We start from the raw sequence: 24,263 nt of genomic DNA, 5'->3' as shown, positions 1-24,263 counted from the left end.
CATCCACACCTGAGGAATATGTGATGAAACCTTCAGGGCCTCCTGCTTATAGTAAACAGAGATAGGCTCCAGCATTTCTGTGACCCTCAGGAGGATACGCATTATGGAAGATGAATGAAGGTGCAAGGAGTCTCACCTTTTGATAGCAGATATATTGATAGTCCGATGAGTGAAAGCACAACTAGAATAACAAAGAGGGAGATACCGATGCCCTTCCAATTCCTATCGGTTACAATAGGAGCAGTGTCCTGGGAAAAAAAGAAGAATCTTGTGAAATTCACACTTCTTTAACTTAAAAAACTTATTTTCTTTTACTTTACTCTTGAAATATAATTTCATGTCTTGTACAGTATATGACAAACACTTTCTTTAACGGTGAAACTCATATAGATCTGATAAAACAATATCATGCACAATGTCATCTCGTAAACACTTGACTGCTAGTCTACTTTTTGTTAGATTTGCAGAAATGTTCATGCTTCCCTTGAAAATCATTTGATTTATCAAATGTAGTGATGAAAATGAATGAATTAACCTATTTATCAAGGAGCGAAAGGATTTTCCATATGTGCTCTGAGACTGACTTGACCCTTATTAATCAGCTAGAGTAGGCTCCCACTCAGAGCAAGTGGTGGTGGGAGAAAGAATGAAAGGATCACTTAACTGATATTTTGGCCATGGCTGAATCCCCATTTAATGATGTATTACCTACTGTATGTATCGCACTATAAGGCACACCTAAAAGTGTTACATTTTGTCAAAATCCAACAGTGCGCCTTATAATCCGATGCACCTTATACAGTATATGGCTCAATATTTGTTAATCATGGCATGACATTCCCTTGAGCACATCGTCATCTAGTGGATGCATAACGCAATCCCAACCACTACTACTACTACAACTGCGCCTTATAATATGGTGCGCCCTATACAGTGGTCCCTCTACATACAAATCCAATTCGTTTCTAGTACCTGGTATGTAAGTCAAAATGGTTGTACATCGAGCAGGATTTCACCATAACAATACATTATAATTCAATTAATTCATTCCACAGCCCAAAAACATATGCTAAATCCTTAATAAATAATGCAGATACGATTACAAATAGCAATTACACATAACAAAACAAATAAATTATAAATACACATCGGAATAATAATATAATAATAATAATAAGGATAATGTAACGAATCAGGTTCTAATGTGATGGTTGTGTTTTGCATGCTGTTCCTGAACATACTGTGTGACTGTTGCAAGAGTGAGAGAGGTGCGTTAGAGTGGGAAGCTTTTGCTTTCTCTCTTCATGTCCTGGTGGCGGACAGGAGCCATGTTGTGTTGCACAAGTATTGAAATAAATGATTAAAAACCTGTTGAAGTTGGCGACTTCCTTGCCGATATTAGAATAATAATAATAACTAGGCCTACAAGCAGGACTGAACGGGCCCTGGCAGTTTGGCGAAACTTGGACGTCACGCAAACTCGGACGGCACGCAAGTCAGGGTCTAATCATCTCATGAGAACCTAATTGTTAGGGCCTCCGCCCCTCCTTCCTGAGGAGTTTGCCTGATTACAGGTCTGATGTCAAATGGGTGGAGCGGCCACAGCTGTGAGCAATTACCATCAGCCAGCTTTAAAAGTCCAGCGGACGCACACCACATCGCCCGATCAACTTGTCATGTTTTCCAGACCTGATCAGCGCGCCCCTTGTCGGATACCTCCACTTCCCCGATGAACTGCCAACCAGACAACCGCCGGCTACTCACGTTGGCATCTACGGTGCCCACCGCAACAATCCTTCCTTCCGCCTGAGAAAAAAACCCTGGGCTAAATAAACGTGGCATCAACCTACTCTGCTTCCCCGTTGTCTGCATTGGGATCCCCCCGGTTCCACGATCCTTAACCCTAATTTGCTGGAAACTCACCTCTTTTTTTGATATTAAAAATACATTCACACAAAAAAAAAACCTAATTGAACACAGTTCTACAAAAATAGGGGGCGCAACTGAGCTGTGCAGCCACGCCCTTATTTAAAACCAAAATGAATCTTTGAATTGGGCCAATTCGACCAAGTGTACCAAATTCCGTGGCTCTAAAAGCTGCTTAAGTGGCTGAAAAAAAATACTTTCTTTTAATTGCGAACAAAGGGTCGTCACAGCAACAGACAGAGACATGTACTAGTAGACATGGAGCTTAAAATGTAGTATTAACAAATGTCTTGTAACTACAATGACAAACCTGAAAAGAACAACATGTATAAGTAAAGTGAGTGACTTTCTGTTGCCACGAGTTGGCGCTGTTGCATTTATGCAAATGACTCCTACAGGAACCTTCAGGGTACGATCCTCACCAAGCACGGGAGGTTTGGTGCAGATTTGTTGTATGACTACCAGGTTATGACTGTTCAAAATTTGTGGCGTGACAAAATGGCGACGGTCATTTTCACTTTCCTGTTTGGACCCGTCTGCTTCAGCGAAACCTCAGTATTTTTCATCAGGCACCTGAACACATGTCTTAACGTTCCCCCTGATACAGGTTTGAGGTCAATTGTTTTTTTCCCTTCCAGGAGGAGCCTATCTCGTAAAAAAGGGCGCTTCCTGTTCCCATTTTGGGGGCGCCAGGCCTAATGGGTAATATTTCAATGCAGTCGTGTTGAAGCTGGGATACCCCTCATACATGCCAGATATGAAAAAGATTGCACCTTGTATCAGGGAGTTATTAGTCATTTCCTGAATTTGGAGTGTTGCCAAAAAATGGCCAACTTTGTCAACACGTCCCGGTCAGGCCCGTGAATGAAAACTCACCTATTTGGACCCCTTAAAATCTCATATATCTCATGAACAGTCTCACCAATTTTGAAGAGTATTTTGAGGAGCACCAAGGTCTCAAATGTGCAGCCTGTAAATCGGTAAAAATTTCAAATTCAAACCAAAATACTCGGTTTTCTGTTGGGTTTGAAATATGGGTGCAAGTGACAGTTTTGCACAACGTACTGACTCCCCAAATTGCATCGCTCTGCGTTGAAAAAACTTCATTGGAGCTTTTGAAAAATTCAAGGGGACGCCACTGAGCCATTTTATTACATTTTTTCGCAAAGTTGCAAAATTATCTAAATTCACGCAACGCCGCATGTATGTTCAAATTTTGATTTTTTTGAGCATGTTCATGCCTCCAAATTGGCCATCTTCATTTGCCATGAAAAAAAAAATAATAATAATAATCCTTTGCATTCCAATAGGACTCTCGCCCCAGTTGGTGCTCAGGCCCTAATAATGAGAACTGTCCTCCAGATCACAGACATATTCCGGCCGTATTGCCGAGCCAGTTTACTGAAAACAGTTATAAAATAAAATGATATAATATAAAAAAGTCACACAGAGAAGTGATATGGTGCATAACCCAAAAAATATCTATGAGTTTAATGCTCAGGTAAACGCAGAGAAGAAAAGTGCCAACAATGTGCCAAGATTGTGCAAACCTCCCCCTCACTTGCAGCCCATCTCATTACCCTGACCACCCAGTTGACAACAGCTTCATAATTAATCTTCATTGAACCACCAGCCCTTTAAACTGACAGGCGAAGTGCTTGGGCTGCAGAGGAGCTGGATAACAATGTCCTCCAGTGTTGCATTAAAATAGGATTCAGATAAGAGCAGATTTAGGACTAAGGGCCTAGTGTAATTGTTGACTGGAGGTGCTTAGTTGAGCAGCAATAAATTATTCCGTTTTTCTTCCACTGATAGTGAGACATAATCGTTGATCTGTTTCCTCAAAATATTTGGCAATCCCACATGTAATATTTCAGACTCCCTTGACAAACAGACTGAAGGAAGTGTCCACATCTTGAAATTTGACAGAGGGTGATCAATTCTTCAGATTGACTGAAACACCTTTTCTGCTCATCAATTTATTGCATTATTAACGAGCCTGTCAGAAAACCTTATTCTTTTGCAAGCAGTTGCAAGAGTGCATTTTTTATTTTGTTTCTCGTAATCTTATGATGTACAAGGGTCATTTAATAAATAAGGTGAATATTTTGGTATAAGGACTTCTAATACAGAGAGGCTTACATTTTTCAATACTAGCATATTTTATAATAACTATACATCATAACTAGTTAATAGATTGATAGTAAACCTTTAATGAATGATTTATTGTTGATTTGTTAAATGTTAACAGTTTGTTAATCATTTATAATGATGCCTTATAGACAGTTAATATAACATTAATAAACTAAAAGTTAATGCATAATAAATTACTTGTACGCTGTATATCAATGTATATGTATGTATTTATACCTACAGTTTATTAATTAGTAAAACCATTAACAAGCTATTTGTAACTTACTAACTAATGAATTGTTAAGTATCAGTTTATAGTTTGCAACTACTCATTTCTTAATTGTTAGTAAATGAGGAATAAGTCTTACTTTAGAATAACGTCCCAATAACATATATAACCGTATAACTAATACTTAATATATTGACTCACACTTTACAGATCAGGTGTTAATAGTGTGCTTACAATCTACTAAACTTTGACGAACAGCAAATAGGTTGAGCAAGTTCAAGGTACAGAAATTTGATGTGGTATTTAAAATATCTTTTTTTTTTTTTTTTTTTTTTTGTACCTCAACAATGTTCCACCCATAGGGCTCTTCATGAGTTTTTGTGCTCAACACAGGATAAACTCAATTTATGCGGGGCATTTAAAGTGCCTGTAACACGATTAAAAAAAAAATCTTAAATAGCATTATTAATGGAATTTAAATCATATTTTGAAACGATTCGACTATATACAACAATTTGGCAAAGCACAGATGACAAGAAATGAGTCTTTTAATTTGCCTTTTACCTTCTCCTGTCATTACAGCGCTCTGACACCTCCATCTGGGTGATGACGTTGGCGGTGTAGCAATTTCAAGGGATTTAGAATTCAGCACAATGGAGGAGGAAGCGTTTTTCAGTTATTTTGGTTCACGTGTGGATCTTTTGGATTGTCGATCCAGAGGAAGCCCATGGCATACAGCCATATATGTTTGAGTCTATTTGGAGGAGGACGAAGATTCAGAATGACAACAAACACAAGGCTGATGACTAGAGCACACTGTAAAAGTGTCATCATTGTTTTTTCTCTTGACTCCAACATTTTTAAAGGATATTCTTTGTATCTAAGTATTTTTTCCCTGATTGCTAAATAAATGGTATGGTCATGACAAATAACAGTCATGTGCTAAATAGAATATGAAATATTAAAAATGGCATTTATTCAGTACGTCAGGGATAAATTACTGCATGATGGTCAAAACTGCCGACTTCTTAAATCTCCCGAACGGTATTTTATGCCACCGGAGTAAATCCGGCTCTTGTAATTTCCCATCAGGGACTCGGAGAAGGAGGAAGAGTGTGAAAAAATGGGGAGTGTGAAGACTAGGCTACATGCTAACCCGAACCGAGGGGCCCTTCCAAATCTCTTCCTCGCCTTTTGAAAACGAAAAATCACACAAAACTACCCAGACTCATTACACACATGGCGGCGGGAGTGGTAGCCTTTACCGATCGGCCAGCCCCCGGCGGCGAGGAAGTTTCGGCCCGTTTCTTCCCTTGCTGTGGTCCCGGTAGGAGTGCCCTTCTCCGGGGACACAGCTGAGGAATGAATGCCAGAAATGGAGCATTTTCGGTGGACAAACCGGCCGACATCGGTGGCTGCCCGAGCCCAAGCCAAGGATAGTGCTCTCTCGGCGGGCATCCGAAGAGTGGAAGTTTCTACACAATCGAGAACCGCAGGTGAGAAGTCGGCCGAGGGAGGCGGCCACTTGTGCCTTCTTGGTGGACAGGGAGCCTTGTCACTAGTGTTGTTAATCTTACTTTAAAAAAAGTAATTATTTACAGTTACAAATTACTTCTCCCAAAAAGTAATTGAGTTAGTAACTCAGTTACCTGAATGTAAGATTAATTAGTTACTTGGCAAAGTAACTGGTGTTACCCTTCATGTTTTTTTTTTCCAAAAAAAGAAAGTAACCATTGCTATGTTTGGAAGTCATTTAATGTTGCGAATCAACCGTTAAAATTGTTAAAATTGCTCCCATTACTGCATTAGTTCCATTCAGTCTACTTTCGACATGTGAAAATTTTTTAAATGTTTCATCATTTGAAGATGGATTCAAGTCAAGATTTTGCCGAATTAGGAGTATTTTACATAAAAAGTGACTTAGGTTCACTAGGAAGGTTTTCTACAACAGAGCCTTCCTGAGAATTCTACAACTTTAAGATGGCAGCTTTTTACTAACGCCGGCGAGTCTATCATTTCGCATCTGGTTCTCTATACGTGTGCTAACACCACTGTGTCTGTCATTTCGCATCTAGTTCTATATACATGTGATATCTACCGTAGCATCATGTAAGCGTAGTTTTTAGGCTATCGGCTACAGTCAGGTATTATTGGAGCCACCTAGTATCACGTTTGCAACGGCGTCACAACTCCCTTCCCTCCTCCCCACTCACGCTCTGCTCTCTCATTTCCGTTGTCCGTGTCTCTGACTTTTATCGCGTCAATCAACCAACGTAGTAACACATAGTAACGCACCCCTTTATATCCTCAGTAACTGTAACGGCGTTGCCAAGATGAGATAAGTAATTAATTAGATAACTCACAACTAAAAAAAATAATGCCGTAAGTAACGCCCTTATAGACCTCAATCACGTGAAGTCACAACTCCGCCCCCCTGACTGGTGCCGCCATATTGTCCGTCAGCTCATCGTGTTTACATATTAACACTACGTACATTCCTCCTATTACTGCGTGTTTTTCTGATTGTCTAAGGAATCACCGCCTAGTAAACGAACCCAAAAACCTTCCTGACAATCGTTAACATTGTAAATCAAAATGGTGAAGGGATGTGTGGCGGTTGGTTGTAGTAACAGAGAAGATAAACGGTCATTTTAGTAGTTGCTGTGTGCCCATTGTTAAAAGGGCAAATCTCTAAAGCAGCACAGTTTGTTTATCTCAGCCCATGATGCGTTTGTGTCGACAGCCATCAGACAGCGGCGAAAACATCAATATGATGTCAACACGATCGCAGACATCATCAGACGGAGACTACGAAGCTCGTCGCCATGGCACAGCGCAACAACAGGTGTTGTGCCGAAAAATAGCCGCCCTGCATGAAATGTCCCCCCTGACGGGAGCGCCCACACGGAAACGACTTTCTTGTACCGTGAAAATGTATTATTTTACTCTGCTTGAACTAATAAATGTCATACCTGTGTGATTGTCATTGGGATATGGTCGTGAAAACCTGTAGACTAATACATTTCTGTTCAAAGATGGTTATGTGGCCCAGTCCACGATTTGTTACAAAAATACAGTACTAATATTTGGTGTAATTTAATTATTTAAAACTGACCTTACAGTCGTAAATCCATTACTTTAATGCGTCCATGAAAACATTTGATGTTTTCACATCAATAAAGCGTTATAAATAAGCACTCCTGGCAGGGGGAACATTTCACGCGGGCAGCTATTTTTCGGCATACACCGGCCCGTTGTCGATCAACTTTCATTTTACAATCGTGACAACGGTGACGCTCAGCTGACCAAATGCCGGTGCCGATTTTGGGTACCCGACTCCTCATCGTGACATAAACTGGAGTATGATTGGAAATTTTGTAGTCTCACGAGCTCTGACGCACGGGAGGGGACCGGACGGGAGGAAACATCGGTCTGGGCATCAAATATGGATCTGGCGACTGGATCGACCGAAGCTTTTCCAAATAACGGCTTTTATGCAACTCTTCCAATGAGTTTACAGCGTCTGAAAGCACCGGGGCTTCCATAATTTGCAAGTGAATCCATCTTTACGAACTACGATCATTGATAATACGACACACAATGACGGACAATATGGCGGCACAATACAGCGATCACGTGAATGTGTGACGTTGGTTATTGGGGTTTATACTCTAATGCTGTAATTAACAATACTGATTGTCACCCACAAAATGCAAGCCACAAAAAATTGAATAAACATATATTGATCGCTTCTGCACACATCCAAGTGGTCCATTTCATTTAGGAGCATAAAATACCTTGTGTAATATGGAATGAACATGCTTTTTTGTGTCACAGGCACTCTAACGCCCATACATCACAGCAAACTGTTAACACACACTTAAGTTAACAGTATATCATTTATTCACACTTTAGTAATGATGTATTAACTAGTTATAACAGATAGTTATTATAAAGTGTTACTTTGTTTATTTTACTTCTTTTTCACATGGATTTAATTTCTTATGCAGATTAAAAGAAAACTTATAGAGTTTTGGCGATTAATAAAGATTCCTGACTAAGAAGCATGTTCCAGGACTGAACTTCCGTTATCAATCTTTTGGTTACTCAAGGGTGCAAACCTGTTAAAATTCATAGTAGAATGTCAACTGTGTATGGTGCCACGTTTCAGCCAAAAAAATGTCCTAAAAAATGGCACAAAGTTTGAAAGTGACGATGAAGTCAAAAATGTTGTGAGCGACTGGCTGAGACATCAGTCCAAAGATTTTTACGCTGAGGGAATACGGAAGCTTGTACTCAGATGGGAAAAGTGTGTGACAGTTCTGGGGGACTACAGTAGTACCTCTACTTACGAAATTAATTGGTTCAGGAAGTAGTGTTGTAACCTGAAATTTCTGTTAGTAGAGACGCGTTTTCCTTGTAACTGCCCTAATCAGTTCCAAGCCCCCCAAAATTCAGATATAAATCTTTTATAATGCATGAAAAATGCATCAAAACATGGAACAAATACATTGTACGATTAGATTATTGCACAATAAACATGAGTTCATGGTTGTGCATAATGTAAAATACCAAGAATAGGGTGAAGAATAAAAGTTAATACAGTGGTACCTAATACAGTGGTACCTCTACATACAAAGTTAATTCGTTCCAGGTGCTTGTTTGTAAGTCAAAATGGTCGTATGTCGAGCAGGATTTTCCCATAAGAATACATTATAATTCCATTAATTCGTTCCACAGCCCAAAAACCTGCACTAAATCCTTGATACATACTGCTGATACTATTACAAATGGCAATTCCACACAGCAAAACAAATATATTATTAATAAAAAAAGGAATAATAAAAAAATAATAATAATTCCTGTAATAATGTAACAAATCGGGTTCTAATGTGGCGGACGTGTTTAGTGTGGTGTACCTGAACGCACCGCGTCGCTTACGTGACAGAGAGAGGAAGAGGTGTGGTTGAGAGTTTACTCATCTGCGGCAGACAGTAGACGTGTTGTGTTGTAATGAATAAATAAATGATAAAAACCTGACGAAGCTGGCAATTTCTTTTGCGATGTTCCCACAATAATAATTGTCACCTTAACTTATAAAGACTGGTGAACGGAGGTTGTTGGAGGACAGTGGAGATCGTAGACATTCTACAGCTGTATTTTTGAGCCAGTTCATGGATGCGCACGCCACACTCATATTTTTCTATCATTTGCATCTTCATTTTAATGGTAAGCCTCACCTTTTTCCTTGTTTCAGTTTCACTTGTACCAACCTTTTTGAAACCTGTGTTGACTTCTCTCACAAGAAAATCCGCCGTGTGTCCATCTGCAGCGCTGTTATGTCGCCGTATTTCGAGCTTGTCGTTGGATGTAGAAACAAATGGCGAGTCAAATTTTACGTCGGATGTCGAAAAGACCGTGTGTCGAAGCAATCGTATGTCGAGGTACCACTGTACATTCATGTAAAGCTATCGGAACACAAGGGGCGAATGAGGAGAATGCTGGTATACGCACATACACACACACACATACAGTGGAGGACCCTCTTACCCAATTGGATACCGGAAATGCTTGGCAATATCCAATGGCAGAGCAGCTATAAGTATGCTATGTTTAGTAAACTCTGGCAGCTGCGAGTACCAGCCATACTGTATTTTTGCCTATCGTATCCTGAAATTTCTTTCGTAACTAGAGGCAATATTTTAAGGTGTGTCTTAATCTGAAGATTTTGTATGTAGAGACGTTCATAAGTAGAGGTACCACTGTACGTTGAAATAAAAATAAGTAAAAATAAGCTTCTATCTGTATCAGAAGTCCTTACACCGAAAAATTCACCTTATTTATTGAAGTACCCTCGTTTTTTTGTCAGAACTTTAAAGGAAAAGTTTTTAAGTTCAAGTTCTAGACTTATGTAATAAATCTAACCAAAAATGTATTTTCCTATAAAATGTATATTGAAATAGACTAAAATAGTGAGGTGTCAGCCATTAATGTTCTATATTAAGAGGACCGTGGAGTGAGGAGAAAAAAAAAACTCAAGTACAGGGAAACCGTGCGCCATCCTCACAGCAAATCGTGAACTGAAAGCATCTTGAATACTAATCACATGTACTGACCACTTGTTCACCCTGCTGCCACTATAGATCATAAAAATATGATATAACAGGAATAACCTTTCAATCCATATTTTCAAGTATATGTGAAGTGTAGAGAATATGAAAATCATTTGCTGCACCAACAGCCAGAGCCGAGATACTTCTGCAGCAGGTATCTTTTATTCTATTGGAAAGAAGAAGGTACACATTTTGTTGCAAGACGACATTAAAGAAGATAACAATCAATAACGAGAATAATGAATAAAACATGGAAAAAAGTTTGAAGAAAAAAGTCCATTAAAACAAACTGGTCTGGGCCTCGCCCTCACCAGAGGTGGAAAATAAAAAAAGGCTTCTTGCCGGGGCAGCTGCTTCACTTGACCTAATGCAATACTGAGGAAAAGCGGGGCACTTATCTGTGATAAAAAAAAAAAGTCAAATATATCACTTTAATCTATATATAATCAAACCATACAAGTTTCTGTAAAAAAAAAAAAAAAAAATCAAATTTGGGACAACCCTTGTTGTTAGACAATTCACCTCTGCTCATGCTCATCAATTTCCATCTCTCCTTTACCTCTTCCTACACTCGTCTGCTCTACTTTGTCTGCATAGAATGGGGCAATATCACTTTAACTGTTATGCAATTAACCAGTGTTTCTCAACTGATAGGTTGTGACCTAAAAGTGGTTTGTGTTACCTAGGTGGGTTACCTAGCTTATCTTTCTCTTTCATCTTTGCTGATTTATCCTTGCAGCGAGCAAATAACTTTCTAATATCCATTTGCAAGAGTAATGCTATTTGAGCCAAATAGAAATAAAAATAATACATCTTGTTACAGATTACATGGACTGCAGTAATAAACAGAATGCTTGTAAAACAGCTAGAAATTAGGATGAGCACAATTACAAAACTGTTAGAGGTTATACAATAGGCATTTAATTCATACAGATTCATTGTATTTATTTTGGTCATATAAACAAATAGCAATAAATAGCATCAATATTGATACAGTTCAAATACCACACATCATATTTGGATCATCCACAACGTGCCACTCAGATCACACACAAATGAGCTCTACATCAAATCCAAGCTTTTAGATTTTTATGATTTAATACACTTCAAAACTGTTCAGATGATGTACAAGGCCCACTCAAATTGTCTCCTGTCTAACTTAAAAATTCGATTCCAAATGAGGGAATCCAATTATGACTTGAGAAGGAGCAGGTTGTTTACTTATCACAAAGTTAGAACTACCTTAAAATCATTTTCGGTTACTAACATTGGTGCTCACCTCTGGAATGCTATTGACCCAGCACTGACCAGCATAGGGTCACTAGCTGCCTTTAAAAGGATATACAAGGATAGTATTCTGAGTCGCTACCATGATTGACCTTAATACTATGAAACTACTGCCACACATACAGACACAACATAGTGTTCCCACAACAAATAAACGATAGGAATGTCAGGGGCACAGATAAAGTACAACATAGCATGCCCTAAAAATAAATGCCCTAAATTTGTAGTAAATGCAGAACATTAACTGCTGACTTGCATGCTGTCCACTTGATTTGAACTGTGACAACTTCACTTAAGTTTTACGTCCAATCGATGACTTTTGGGAAGAAAATTCATGTGAACACAAAAAAACAAAAAGCTGTTCATGTATTACAATGTACAGTGCTGCTCGAAAGTTTGTGAACCCCACAGCGATGGTCAGATTTTTTGTAAAAAAAACTAAAATAACCTTATTAAATGTTAAGTTATACCCAAATCCACAATACTGACATTCCAAATAATGGACTGAAACAAAAGAAATAGTTATATTGTCATTCTTTATTTAACAAAAGTGGTTGATTTAAGAAAAACTCAGATATCATGTGTGCAAAAGTATGTGAACCCCTTCAGTTAATAGGATATTGCGCCTCCTTTTGCAGAGATTACCTCAACCAAACGGTTTCTGTAGTGACTAATCAGCCTCTCACATCTACTTTGGGGGATTTTTGCCCATTCTTCCTTGCAGAACGCAGTCAGTTGAGAGAGGTTTGATGGGCGTCTGGCATGAACTGCTCGCTTCAGGTCCCGCCACAGCATTTCAATGGGATTTAGGTCAGGACTTTGACTGGGCCAGTCCAGAACACGAATCTTCTTCTTTTTCAGCCATTCCTTGGTTGTATTGCTGGAATGCTTTGGATCATTATCATGCTGCATGATCCACCTTCTGCCAAGCTTTAACTTCAAAACAGATGGCGTCAGGTTATGTTCTAGGATTTGACAATATTCCTCAGAATTCATGATTCCCTGGACTATGTGGAGTTGTCCAGGTCCTGAGGATGAAAAGCAAGCCCAGATCTTGACATTCCCACCTCCATGCTTCACTGTTGGGAGAAGGTTCTTTTGGTGGTATGCAGTGTTGACTTTTCGCCAGACATGGCGGTTTTGGTTGTGACCAAACAGTTCAATTTTGCACCTACATCAGTTGATGAAAACTCTTTTTAATTTAGTCTCGACAACACAACTGTTAAAAAAACAAAAAAAAACTACTGAATTGATTGATTAGGAAATCAGGTTGAAATAATAGAAAATTCCAAAATGTTGAGGGGGTTCACAAACTTTTGAGCAGCACTGTATAATGCTACCATGTATTGACTGTGCATCCTTGCTTGGTTGAAGGGGACGGGACTTGATAAGCATATGCTTCTCCCGTCAGCCCTTGTCTTTTTTCTTCAGTTTTGTTTCTTTGGGTTAATCATATCACAAAGCTTGTAACTGCAATGATACTGATGATGATGACAATAAATAAATATTAACACAATATTAGACAAAGCTCTTGAGTGACAGCCTCTCACTTGAATCGCATTTAATTGGTATTGTATTCATAGTCAGTTAGCTAAAAGTCTGCAGCTTATTTGCTACTTACATTTGAGACCACAGTAGTTTACCGCAGTTAACTGCCTGATATGTAAAATGTAAAGTCGAACCATGTAAATTCACAATTCATGGGATAGGTGACCAAACAAACATCAACACAGAGGTAAAAAACGATTAACAAGGATGGGCAGTTCATCTGGTACCAACCTGTAAAGCAGGTGGGAAGAACTTGCACCGTCGACTGTATGATTGGCACACGCACAGTAATATTGATGCTGCATTAGCGTGTTGTTGGTGGAATTATATAAAAAAAAAAGGTTATCTATTACGTAGATAGTGTCTATAAAAAGTGCCAAACAGTCCCTCAACTTATGATGTCTCGTTGGAACATTAAAATAAGCTGCCCTTCTTTGTAGCAACCGTGTTTTTATCCCACATTACAACTCTACAACACAACAGAATGACTTTCCAACTTTGAAACTCATATCTCCCGACCAGGGTTCGCGTTAACCGAATATTTTCCGTCATTGACCGGTTTTTTTAAATGGTGACGGAAAAAACTGAAGTCCATCCGTCATTTTGACAGGTTGCAATTCACACCCCAGACCACAGGGTGGCGAGTGAGCATATTAATTAGCTATTGTCTCTCTTGATGCATGACGTCGTTGGCCTTACTCGGAAAAATGTCAAGGCAACTGAGCTTCAAAAAGCCCCAAAACGACGATGGTGTTGATAAAAGAGGTGAAAAAAGAGGGACTGATACAGTGGAGGATGAAGGACAGCCTCTGCAGCAATCCCACTTGAGACATTTGATTATGCACAAGCGGGCACGCAATGGCGTACCGCACGCAGGCTATTTTTAGACCGTGACGTCGCATCGTAAAGCGGAAGTAAAGCCGAAGTGGGACATTATAGACCCACCCTCGCATAGACCCAACGTAAAAAGTGCTACTTTTCTCCGGTAATCTTTCAAAAACGAACATGCCGATCACGCATTGCTTTTTTGGAACTTGTAGAAACGACTCTAGACATTACGACACATGAAGGATGTTTTCTTCATACGTTTCCGGAACCAAAAACTAGGGAGGAAAAAATGTGAAGACCGAATCAACTTGCGCGGACTTTAACACCAGCTCGGCGAATCCGATCACGTTTCATATGCAGTAAATTATGTATTTATAAGTATATGTTTATATGTTTATGTATAAATTAAAGTATGTTGGGTTGGCATGGTCTTTCAGAGGACAAAGAGGTAAGCCATTTTTATATTTTTAACTTATTTTTTTAGCGTAACGTTGTGCCGTACTGCTTCTGAAAATAATTACAATGGTATTTGACTGCCACTGTTACCGTTTCTGTCATATATATATATAAAAAACAACTTTAGTAAGGGGGAAGTGTAAATAAATTATAGGATTAAGATATGTTATCAATGAAAAAATTACAAGTGTTCGTTGGCTGTCACTGAGTAGCATTTGCGATCACTACACAAAGCTAACTAAATTACCCCCAAGAACGGTAAGAGATGTAGGACAACCAGAGGATATATAAGAAAGACAGGGCTGATGGTAAAGGATAGCTTGTTGAAACAGGAGAATGTCATTGTCAGTCGCGTCGATAAAAAAGCTAAAGCTATGCTTAGGTCGGCTCGTAGCCTACCTAATGGGGCCACAGTCAGCTGTTTATGTCACTGCGGAGAAAAAGTTACATATTCATCTGCTTGATGTGTGATGGCACGGTGTGGATTCTCTGTTAAGCTTGTTCGGACAGAATATTAATTAAAAATGAATGAAAACTAAATACTAGTGAATATGTCATTATTATCATTTTAAAAATTTAAGTGACGGGTAAAAATAGATTATGACCGGATTTTTATGACCCTGTCAGTCAAAATGACAGACAATGAAAAAGTCTAGCGCAACCTCTGCTCCCGACACACATGAACGCAGCATATCTCTCGAAATTGCTTCGTGGAAGTATCATTGAATGAACTGCTTCAATTTGAAATGACCATCATATTCGGACACTTTTAAATGTCTTGCAACTCATATGGCTATTATAGCCAAAGTTACCTGCTTAAATTACCATACTAGTATTAAGGAGTGCAGATTGTGTATACTTACTTACCTGTCAAGTTGTACGGTTTCGGAGTAATTTGTACAAGTGAGCACAGATTTTTAAATGTGCACGCCGTACAATCAAAATGTGTACTTTTTTCGTGCATTGTTTTTTTTTTTCCATTCGGATTTTGTCACCGTTTCGACAACGAGACAATGTGCGTTACGATGCGTTATGTTGGTTGAATGACGCAAGAAAAGTCAGAGACACGGAGAGAGAAGAGTGTTTGTTGTGACGCTGTAGCAAACGCGATGCTAGGCTAGGTGGCGCCAATATTTCCTGACTGTAGCCGACAGCCTACAATCTACGCCTAGATGTCACATGCATATAGAACTACATACAAAATGACAGACTCGGCGGCGTTGGTAAACAGCCGCCATTTTAAAGCAGTAGACATCTCAGAAAGGCTCTGTTGTAGTGAACCTTCCTAGCTAACCTAAGTAACTTTTTATCTAAAATACTCCTAAATCGGCAAAATCTTGACTTGAATCTATCTTTAAATGATGAAACAGTTTTAAAACTTTCAAATGTCGAAAGTAGACAGAAGGGAACTAATGCAAAAACGGGAGCACTTTTAACAACTTTAACAGTTCGTTCACAACATAAAATGACTTCCAAACATAGCAAAGGTTACTATGGTTTTTTTTTTTTTTTTTTTTTTTTGAAAAAATTAACAAAAAAAAAAAAGAAAGGTACCATCAGTTACTTTGCTAAGTAACTAATTACTCTTACATTCAGGTAACTGAGTTACTAACTCAATCACTTTTTGGGAGAAGTAATTTGTAACTGTAATTAATTACTTTTTTTTAAAGTAAGATTAACAACACTGGTCATAAAGATGAAGTCTGCAGAATGAAAAGGGACGAAAGCGGAGATTTTATTCTGCCAATTTGTTGCCGAACACAGTTTGCCCACAACTATTGCTGATCACTTCTCAGAATTAGCAAAAGAAATGTTCCCCGACTCATAGATTGCATCGGTAAGTTAATTTTATCAATTGACCTTTTTTAATTTATAATTGGACACACTAACGAACTACCTTCAAGTCAAACTGAATTGCGAGCTGAAGTGCCATGAAGTGCAGCAGCCATCAAAAGACATTCATCAAAAGTCATTCATCAAAGATTGAAATTGCCAAAAGTGCTACATTAGAATTACAACAAAAGTCACTGTTACATTTTAGTAATCATGATGTAGCTGAAGATATTGATTGTTCTTTGATTGCACCAGGTTATACGTATGTGACAATATTACCAATAAATTCATATTATTTTAGATATTAAGTTTTATTTTTGTTTCATATTGCACGCTATATATGACGTTGTAAGATTACCGTAATTTCCCGAATAAAACGCGCACTTTTTTTCCCCAAAATCAACTTGTAAAATCATGGTGCACATTATAAACGGGTACATGGATGGAGACAGAAATATATATATATATATACTAAATATATATAAACTGATTTTTTTTTTATTGACACGGCCACGTTGTGTTGAAGAAACGTATGTGGCGACCCGTTGCCGACCATTACGGTACATGACGTCACCATTTTGTTTCGGTAATACTTCACTCTAATCGGCCGAATGATTTCGTCTGTGTTAAATTCAGCTTTTTTCACTCTTCATAAAGCACAGAATTTAGTTTCTTGAACTCATTTGAGTCAACGTTTATTGCAGCTCCGCAACTCAAACCATAATAAACGTAAGCACACAGACTTCCTGTGTCCGTCAACTATATCTGTCCCTCGGGAAACTCAAACCTAAATAACAATAGTTCCTACAGTATTGTCACTGTCGTGTTGACAGCGATGAGCTCTCACGGATTTCCGACTCACGTTCTCACTTTCATTTTACCGTATCAATCCATGGAAGAAACATTTATTCATCATGATGAAACGAGCAAGTTATACAGCAGCCTTTAAAAGAAAAGTCACATCTGTTTTGTTTTCTCCCAGATTCTGGTAAATTGGAGAAGTTGTCAAATCATATTATTACCGTAAATATTGTCAGTTTATGGTAATGTTTTGAACTACCAATGTGCTATGCTTGTGCTGTGTTTCACCAGTCAGTAAAATGACATTTCTGTATCTGTACACGAGCTCTGTTTTCTTGTATTCTTCTATTTATTGGTGCTAAGATTAGGTTGCGCGTTATAAGTGGGTACAATAATTTTCCCTAGATTTTACAAGTAAATTTGGGGTGCGCATTATACACGGGTGCGCCTTATATTCGGGAAATTACGGTAGTCACACATTTGTAAGGAAGGGCATACGTCACTATTTGTAAGATTGCCAACGACCTCGGGTTGACAGGTATGTGTATATGAAGTGAAAAGAGTAATATGACCATCCTAAATAGGCGCATTCTGTAGATTATGCTATGTAGATTTAAAACTACAAAGTATTTTTTGTTTTACCGCTGGTTTATACTGGGGCACTGCAGATCAATATTGTGGCACACGCCTCAGTGAAATATGTCTGACAACGCCCATGTCTCAGGGGCGGCCCTGACCGGCGAGTGTGTCGGAGTATATATTGTCCTTATGCAAATGAGCAAGTTAAGACCAGACCAGCTTTGGAAAAGTACTCACATCGAAGGCAAAAGAAAAAGACACATTCCAATCCTTATCATGGCTTGTGGAGGAGAGTTGCTTAAGTAGGAAGACAGAGATTTTGTGACTATGATGGAATATGGACAGGAATAACAAGTGGACAAATATGTATGATGATACGTGATTTTATGAAAATATATCTCTTCGGGAGATACAAGAATTATTCAAATATGGTTTACAAAAAATGCACCTAAAGCTGCACGCACACACATATTTCATGTTGCTTTGCCCTAACAATGTACACTTTTGCGAACACAAATTACAGACATCATCATACCCATAGCAAAGCAAAATTGAAGATGAGATCTTGTTTATGTCTCATTTACATCTTTGAGAAATGAATCAGCAATAATCGAGACCTGAGTGGTTATCTCAGTTTTCTCAAATTTGTCTCATGAGAAGTAAGTCCCTTTGGTACTGGCCAAAAAAACCTAACAACCACTAAGTTAGTGGGTGCAGCGACATATATACATATATATATATATATATATATATATATATATATATATATATATATATATATATATATATATATATATATATATACACACATATATATTTATATATTTATATAATATAATGCAGACCCATGGAAATGTAGTCCAGTCAATACACATACACACAGTAGGCTTATAAATTACTATCACAATTGTCCTTGACAAATTGTTATTCCCATTCAATTGATATTCTCATTCAATGTTCTAGATTGCACACAAACAATAACCGAAATAAACTGACGAACTATTCAACCAGCATGTTTCCAAACGTAGCAGTTCAAAACTATGTTTCCCATAATGCCTAGCGTGGTTTAGCTTACTGATAGCTAGCTGAGGCAAAAATCAAACTTTGCTACAAAAGTTTACAATCATCGGCAGCGCAACGATGCGACACCAAACGGGATTTACAGTCAAAGCTCCGACAGAAGTCAACAGTTGCCATTATATACGTATTTATCGTAGAAAACTTAACAATTGGGCAGGCGTTGTGGCCAAATCATCAACCCAGTAGATGGCGGTAATGCCTAATGATAGGGGTAAATTGCCAACAAAAACAAGAAGAACGACTTCTTCCCTCCCTACTACTTGGAGCCATGTCATCGCAGGCAGGCGCTGCCACCCAGCGGCCGGAGGGATCCTCTTCAAATTGGTCCCGTGAAAAATCATAAAAACCGGACATTTTTATGAATTTATAAAACCCGCCCGGACGACGAGGATACTGCGTGAAAGTAGGACTTGTCCATTGGTCACATTTGGTCACCCTAACGTAACCTTACACACGGCTGAGGAGGGGTAGGGGGGGGGGGGGGTTAGACGGGTAAAAAAAAAAAAAAAAGACACGGCTTTTTTTTTGTCAATGGGAAAGGTGCCAAATGCCAATTGCTAGTGGGTTGCATCGGCTTGGATAAAACGCGCATTGACCCACTAGTTTCAGTGGGAAAGGGGCAATAGTGAGCATTACAAGTGAAGGTCTTGAGAATAGTTCTACTGGCTCGATTTTTCTATAAAGTCTCACAGTTGTCTCCTTCCAAGATCTCACCAAGAGACAACTATGAGTACTTGTGTCGATCTCAAATGTGTCTCAATTTCATCTCCTTACTTGGAGTCACGATCTCAGTAATGTGTCATTAAAAGATATCGATGAGCACAGTATTCTTTTTCTTCAACTTGCCTCAAAGCTGCCTCTTTTACTGATCTCGCAGAGCAACCTAATATTGTGCCATTCACAAATATTTCTCAATATGATCTCCTACCAGTCTGCAATTGCTCATTTTGGGTTTTCAAGATTCTTTCATTGCAAGAAAGTAGTGTCTGCTCTGACATGTCCAATCACATCTTAATTCATCTAATGCCAAAATCCAAAAATATTAGAAAATATTATAATTTACATTTGGTTCATCTTGTTCAATGTAAAAAAATGAGAGATGTGACCGAAAATTTTGCACAGAAAACTATCGGCCACTACAAATGCATTATCGGTTTTTGGTTTCGAAGACTGAAAGTTTACCACAGAATAGTGTGAAGAACCTTAGTCCTCTTGTTTGATGACGTAATCAAAACAGGCAAGTACTGGCTGACCATGTCTCGCTGTTGTCTGCGATTTGGATGGTTTTTTTTTTTTAATATACTGTATATATATTATTAAAATATTATTAAATCAAAATATAATGAATTTTTTTCATCGATGCTACACGCACTTTCTGAAGTTGCTTTCCACTGAGGTGCAGCGTCACATCGAGCACAGTGCACCTGAGCCCGTGCGTGGCTCAGTGGTAGAGAAGTCGTTCCCTGGCTCAGAGATTGTGAGTTCAACTCTCTGTCCTGATGAATTCACCTAAGTATCCTTGAGCAAGGCACTGAACCCCACGTTGTTGTGTGACCAGCAGGTCGATGAGGATATAGTGTAAAAGTTCTTTGAGTGCCTGAAAGGTGCTGTACAAGCGTAAATCTAGTTTTAATGAAGAGAATTTCTCTTCTCAAATATTGCTAAAATCTGGTTTTCTCAAATCAATCTCCTTTCATCATCACTTGCTCCCAAGGGTACCCTTAGGAGCAAAAACTCAGAAACAAATAAGCAGAGAATGAGATAAATTTAAGATGATAAAATTCGACTCATGAGACGAGATTAAGCAACTGATGAGTAGCAGATTTTTGCTATGGGTAGCATGACAAGATCATCACAGTGTATATTACAAAACACTACACAACAACAACACTTCTCCAGTTCTTTCTATGACTTGGAGATGTACTGTATTTTGACATCTACTAGTCTGATCAAATGATGATGACACCTTACCTACAGCTGTGGTGGTTGAGTTGACAGATAATTAACCCGTAGTGGAGAGAGAAGGTGCGGTAAAGAAAAAAAAAAAAAAAGCATCTTTCTGGTTGTTTGCTTTCATACATTGTAATTTGCTCGATTAATTGCTTTCTGCCTTGTGATTTCCAGAGTCAGTTTCAATTGGCCAGGCGTTTCATGTCACTGTTGTCCAAACAATCAACTGGACAGATTATGCTAATGCAAACACATCACAGATGTTATGAATGCCTCACAAAGACTCCAACCAAAAGCATTTGATACGCATGGTTCATTTAGCTCTCCTGAAACTGCCTCTCTTCATCACTTTAAATATTCCAAAGTGAATATTTAGTTTTTTTTGTCAAATGTATTATTTATTTAGTTATGCATATCATCAGAAAAAGGACTTTTTCTTAAATTGACTTATGCATATAAGTAGGTTTGGCATCTTAGTCTGCAGTGACAGATAGCTAAGCAGCTATCTACTGTTGGGGAAAACCCTGTTACTGTGATTAGACCAAAAAAAAAAAAAAAAAAAAAAGGTCTTAATGGAACCTTTTTTTTCAAATTTGTAAAAATAAAATAAAATAATAATAATAATAATAATATGTGTAATAAGCGCTCTAATATCAACATTGCTGGCCAAAAGTATTGGCACCCAAGCAATTCTGTCAGATAATGTTCAATTTCTCCAAGAAAATGATTGCAATTACAAATGCTTTGGTAGTAATATCTTCATTTAATTTTGCTTGCAATGAAAAATTACAAAAGAGAATGAAAAAAAAAAATCATTATAATTCTACACAAAACTCTAAAAATGGGCCAGACAAAAGTATTGGCACCCTCAGCCTAATACTTGGTAGCACAACCTTAAGACAAATTAACTGTGAACAACCACTTCCGGTATCCATCAATGAGTTTCTTCCAATGCTCTGCTGGAATTTTAGACTATTCTTCTTTGGCCAACTGCTCCATGTCTCTGAGATTTGAAGGGTGCCTTCTCCAAACTGCCATTTTCAGATCCCTCCACAGGTGTTCTATGACATTCAGGTCTGGACTCATTAAAGGCCACTTTAGAAGTCTCCAGTGCTTTCTCTGAAACCATTTTGTGGTGCTTTTTGAAGTGTGTTATGGGCCATTGTCCTGCTGGAAGACCCATGACCTCTGAGGGAGACCCAGCTTTCTTACACTGGGCCCTACATTATGTTGCAAAATTTGTTGGTAGTAGTCAGAGTTCATAATGCCATGCACACGGTCAAGCAGTCCAATGCCAGAGGTAGCAAAGCAACCCCAAAACATCAGGGAACCTCCGCCATGTTTGACTGTGGGGACCATGTTCTTTTATTTGAATGCCTCGTTTTTTTTTGTTTTTTTTTGCTGTAAACTCTATGTTGATGCCGTTTGGCTTGCTCCGGTAAGTTTTGGCAAACTCTAGCCTGGCTTTTTTATGTCTCTGGGTCAGAAGTGGGGTCTTCTTTGGCATCCTACCATAGAGTCCCTTTTCATTCAGACGCTGACGGATCGTACGGGTTGACACTGTTGTACCCTCGGACTGCAGGACAGCTTGAACTTGTTTAGATGTTAGTCGAGGTTCTTTATCCACTATCCGAACAATATTTCGATGATATCTCAAGTCAATTTTTCTTTTCCGTCTACATCTAGGGAGGTTAGCCGCAGTGCCATGGGCTCTACAATTATTGCAGAATTTGCGCACGGTAGACAGAGGAACATTCAGGTCTTTGGAGATGGACTTGTAGCCATGAGATTGCCCATGCCTCCTCACAATTTTGCCCCTCAAATCCGCAGACAGTTCTTTGTTCTTCTTCTTTTCTCCATGCTCAATGTTGTGCACACAAGGGCACAAGACAAAGGCTCAGTCAACTTTAATCCATTTTAACTGCCTGCAAGTGTTATTTAGTTATTGCCACCACCTGTTATGTGCCACAGGTAAGTAAAAGGTACTGTTAATTAAACAAATTAGAGAAGCATCACATGATTTTTCAAAGGGTGCAAATAGTTTTGTCCTGCCTCTTTTTGGAGTTTTGCATAAAATGATAATGATGTATATATATTTTTCCATTCTCTTTTGTGTTTTTTCATTGCAAGTGAAAGATATTACTACAAAAGCATTTGCAATTGCAATCATTTTCTGAAAGAATTTGAGCATTATCCGACAGAATTGCAGGGGTGCCAATACTTTTGGCCAGCACTGTATAACCCTAGCTAAATCTTGATTTTTTATTTATTTATTTATTTATTTATTTATTTTTTCATGCAACCTTCAGATTAATGTGTTGACTTGCATCCATCATTTTTTTTTTTTAAAAAGAAATTTCAAAATTCTGAATTAGAGTCTCAAAATACTGGACTGTCTCAGAAAATTAGAATACACAATATTCTAATTTTTTGAGACAGTCCTGTGTATATATACAAGACTGTCTCAGGAAATTAGAATACACAATATTCTCAATTTCCTGAGACAGTCAGGAAATTAGAATATTGTGTATTCTAATTTCCTGAGACAACACAATATTCTCAATTTCCTGAGACAGTCAGGAAATTAGAATATTGTGTATTCTAATTTCCTGAGACAGTCTTGTATATATACACAGGACTGTCTCAAAAAATTAGAATATTGTGTATTCTAATTTTCTGAGACAGTCCAGTAATGAAATTCTAAATATGTCAATGTGATATATTTGGCTATAAAGGGATAAATCACTTTATATTATATTTATATATTTCCTTGCTATTTCACTTGGATGAGCAAATCAAACCTTTGATAATTTGTTACCTATTACTATTATTATTACCCATTTCTTATTGATTGATATTGCGCAGAACAATCAGAAAAGTGATTTTTTTTTTTTTTTTTTTGTTCCTAGAATTTTGAAGCCCAAATGTCCTCAAATTTTTAAATGACCCTAGTATGACTTGAATAAACTGGGTTTGCCAAGTTAAATGAAAGTGTTGTTGCTGGTGTAATTTAACGTCACTATTATTTAGATTTCAAAAGAGTCAATATTTGAATAATGAAATTTGTTTAACGAGGAAGTTTGTTTGAAATTTTCTTTGCCAGGCTTATCAGGATGTGAACATGGCAGGGAGTCAACATCCTTAGCTTTTATGTTCATGAAGTATTTTCTTGTTGATTGAAGTAGTGCTAATGATGATCTATATGTATGATTGTTGTGCCGATATTTTCAAAGGCACACGCTTTCTTAGAATGAACATTGATATTGTTGATGGATCATCTTTTCAAACTTCTTCAGTATTTTATTGTTTCTTTTTACCTTATGAAGTAAATAAGTGGAAAAACAGGATTGCAGTACGTGTTCCTACTAACAATATTTAGTTCCTTTCACCAAGCATGCACTCAAAAAAATGAAACATGGGATTTATACAAGAACTTTATTTCATGTGGTGTCACACAACTGCTTAACCATTAAGTTATGTACTATAGCTAAATGAAAAAT

The 24,263-nt window shown here is 38.1% G+C and overlaps 1 protein-coding gene across 3 annotated transcripts in view; it reads right to left on the bottom strand.

Annotated features, from left to right (window-relative positions):
* The window catches only part of LOC130927144 (inactive dipeptidyl peptidase 10-like), a 109,733-nt gene that overhangs the window by 71,066 nt on the left and 14,404 nt on the right, over window positions 1–24,263 (bottom strand). For all 3 annotated transcript variants that reach the window (XM_057852733.1, XM_057852732.1, XM_057852734.1), the window contains one exon: window positions 137–248. In XM_057852733.1, coding sequence (XP_057708716.1) covers window positions 137–248 — 112 coding nt within the window. The remainder of the gene's footprint in view (window positions 1–136; window positions 249–24,263) is intronic.

Source organism: Corythoichthys intestinalis, chromosome 12, assembly GCF_030265065.1.
Source record: "Corythoichthys intestinalis isolate RoL2023-P3 chromosome 12, ASM3026506v1, whole genome shotgun sequence".
NCBI lineage: Eukaryota > Metazoa > Chordata > Actinopteri > Syngnathiformes > Syngnathidae > Corythoichthys > Corythoichthys intestinalis.
Note: the sequence above shows the minus strand (reverse complement) of the source record. Positions and strands in the feature narration are given on the sequence as shown.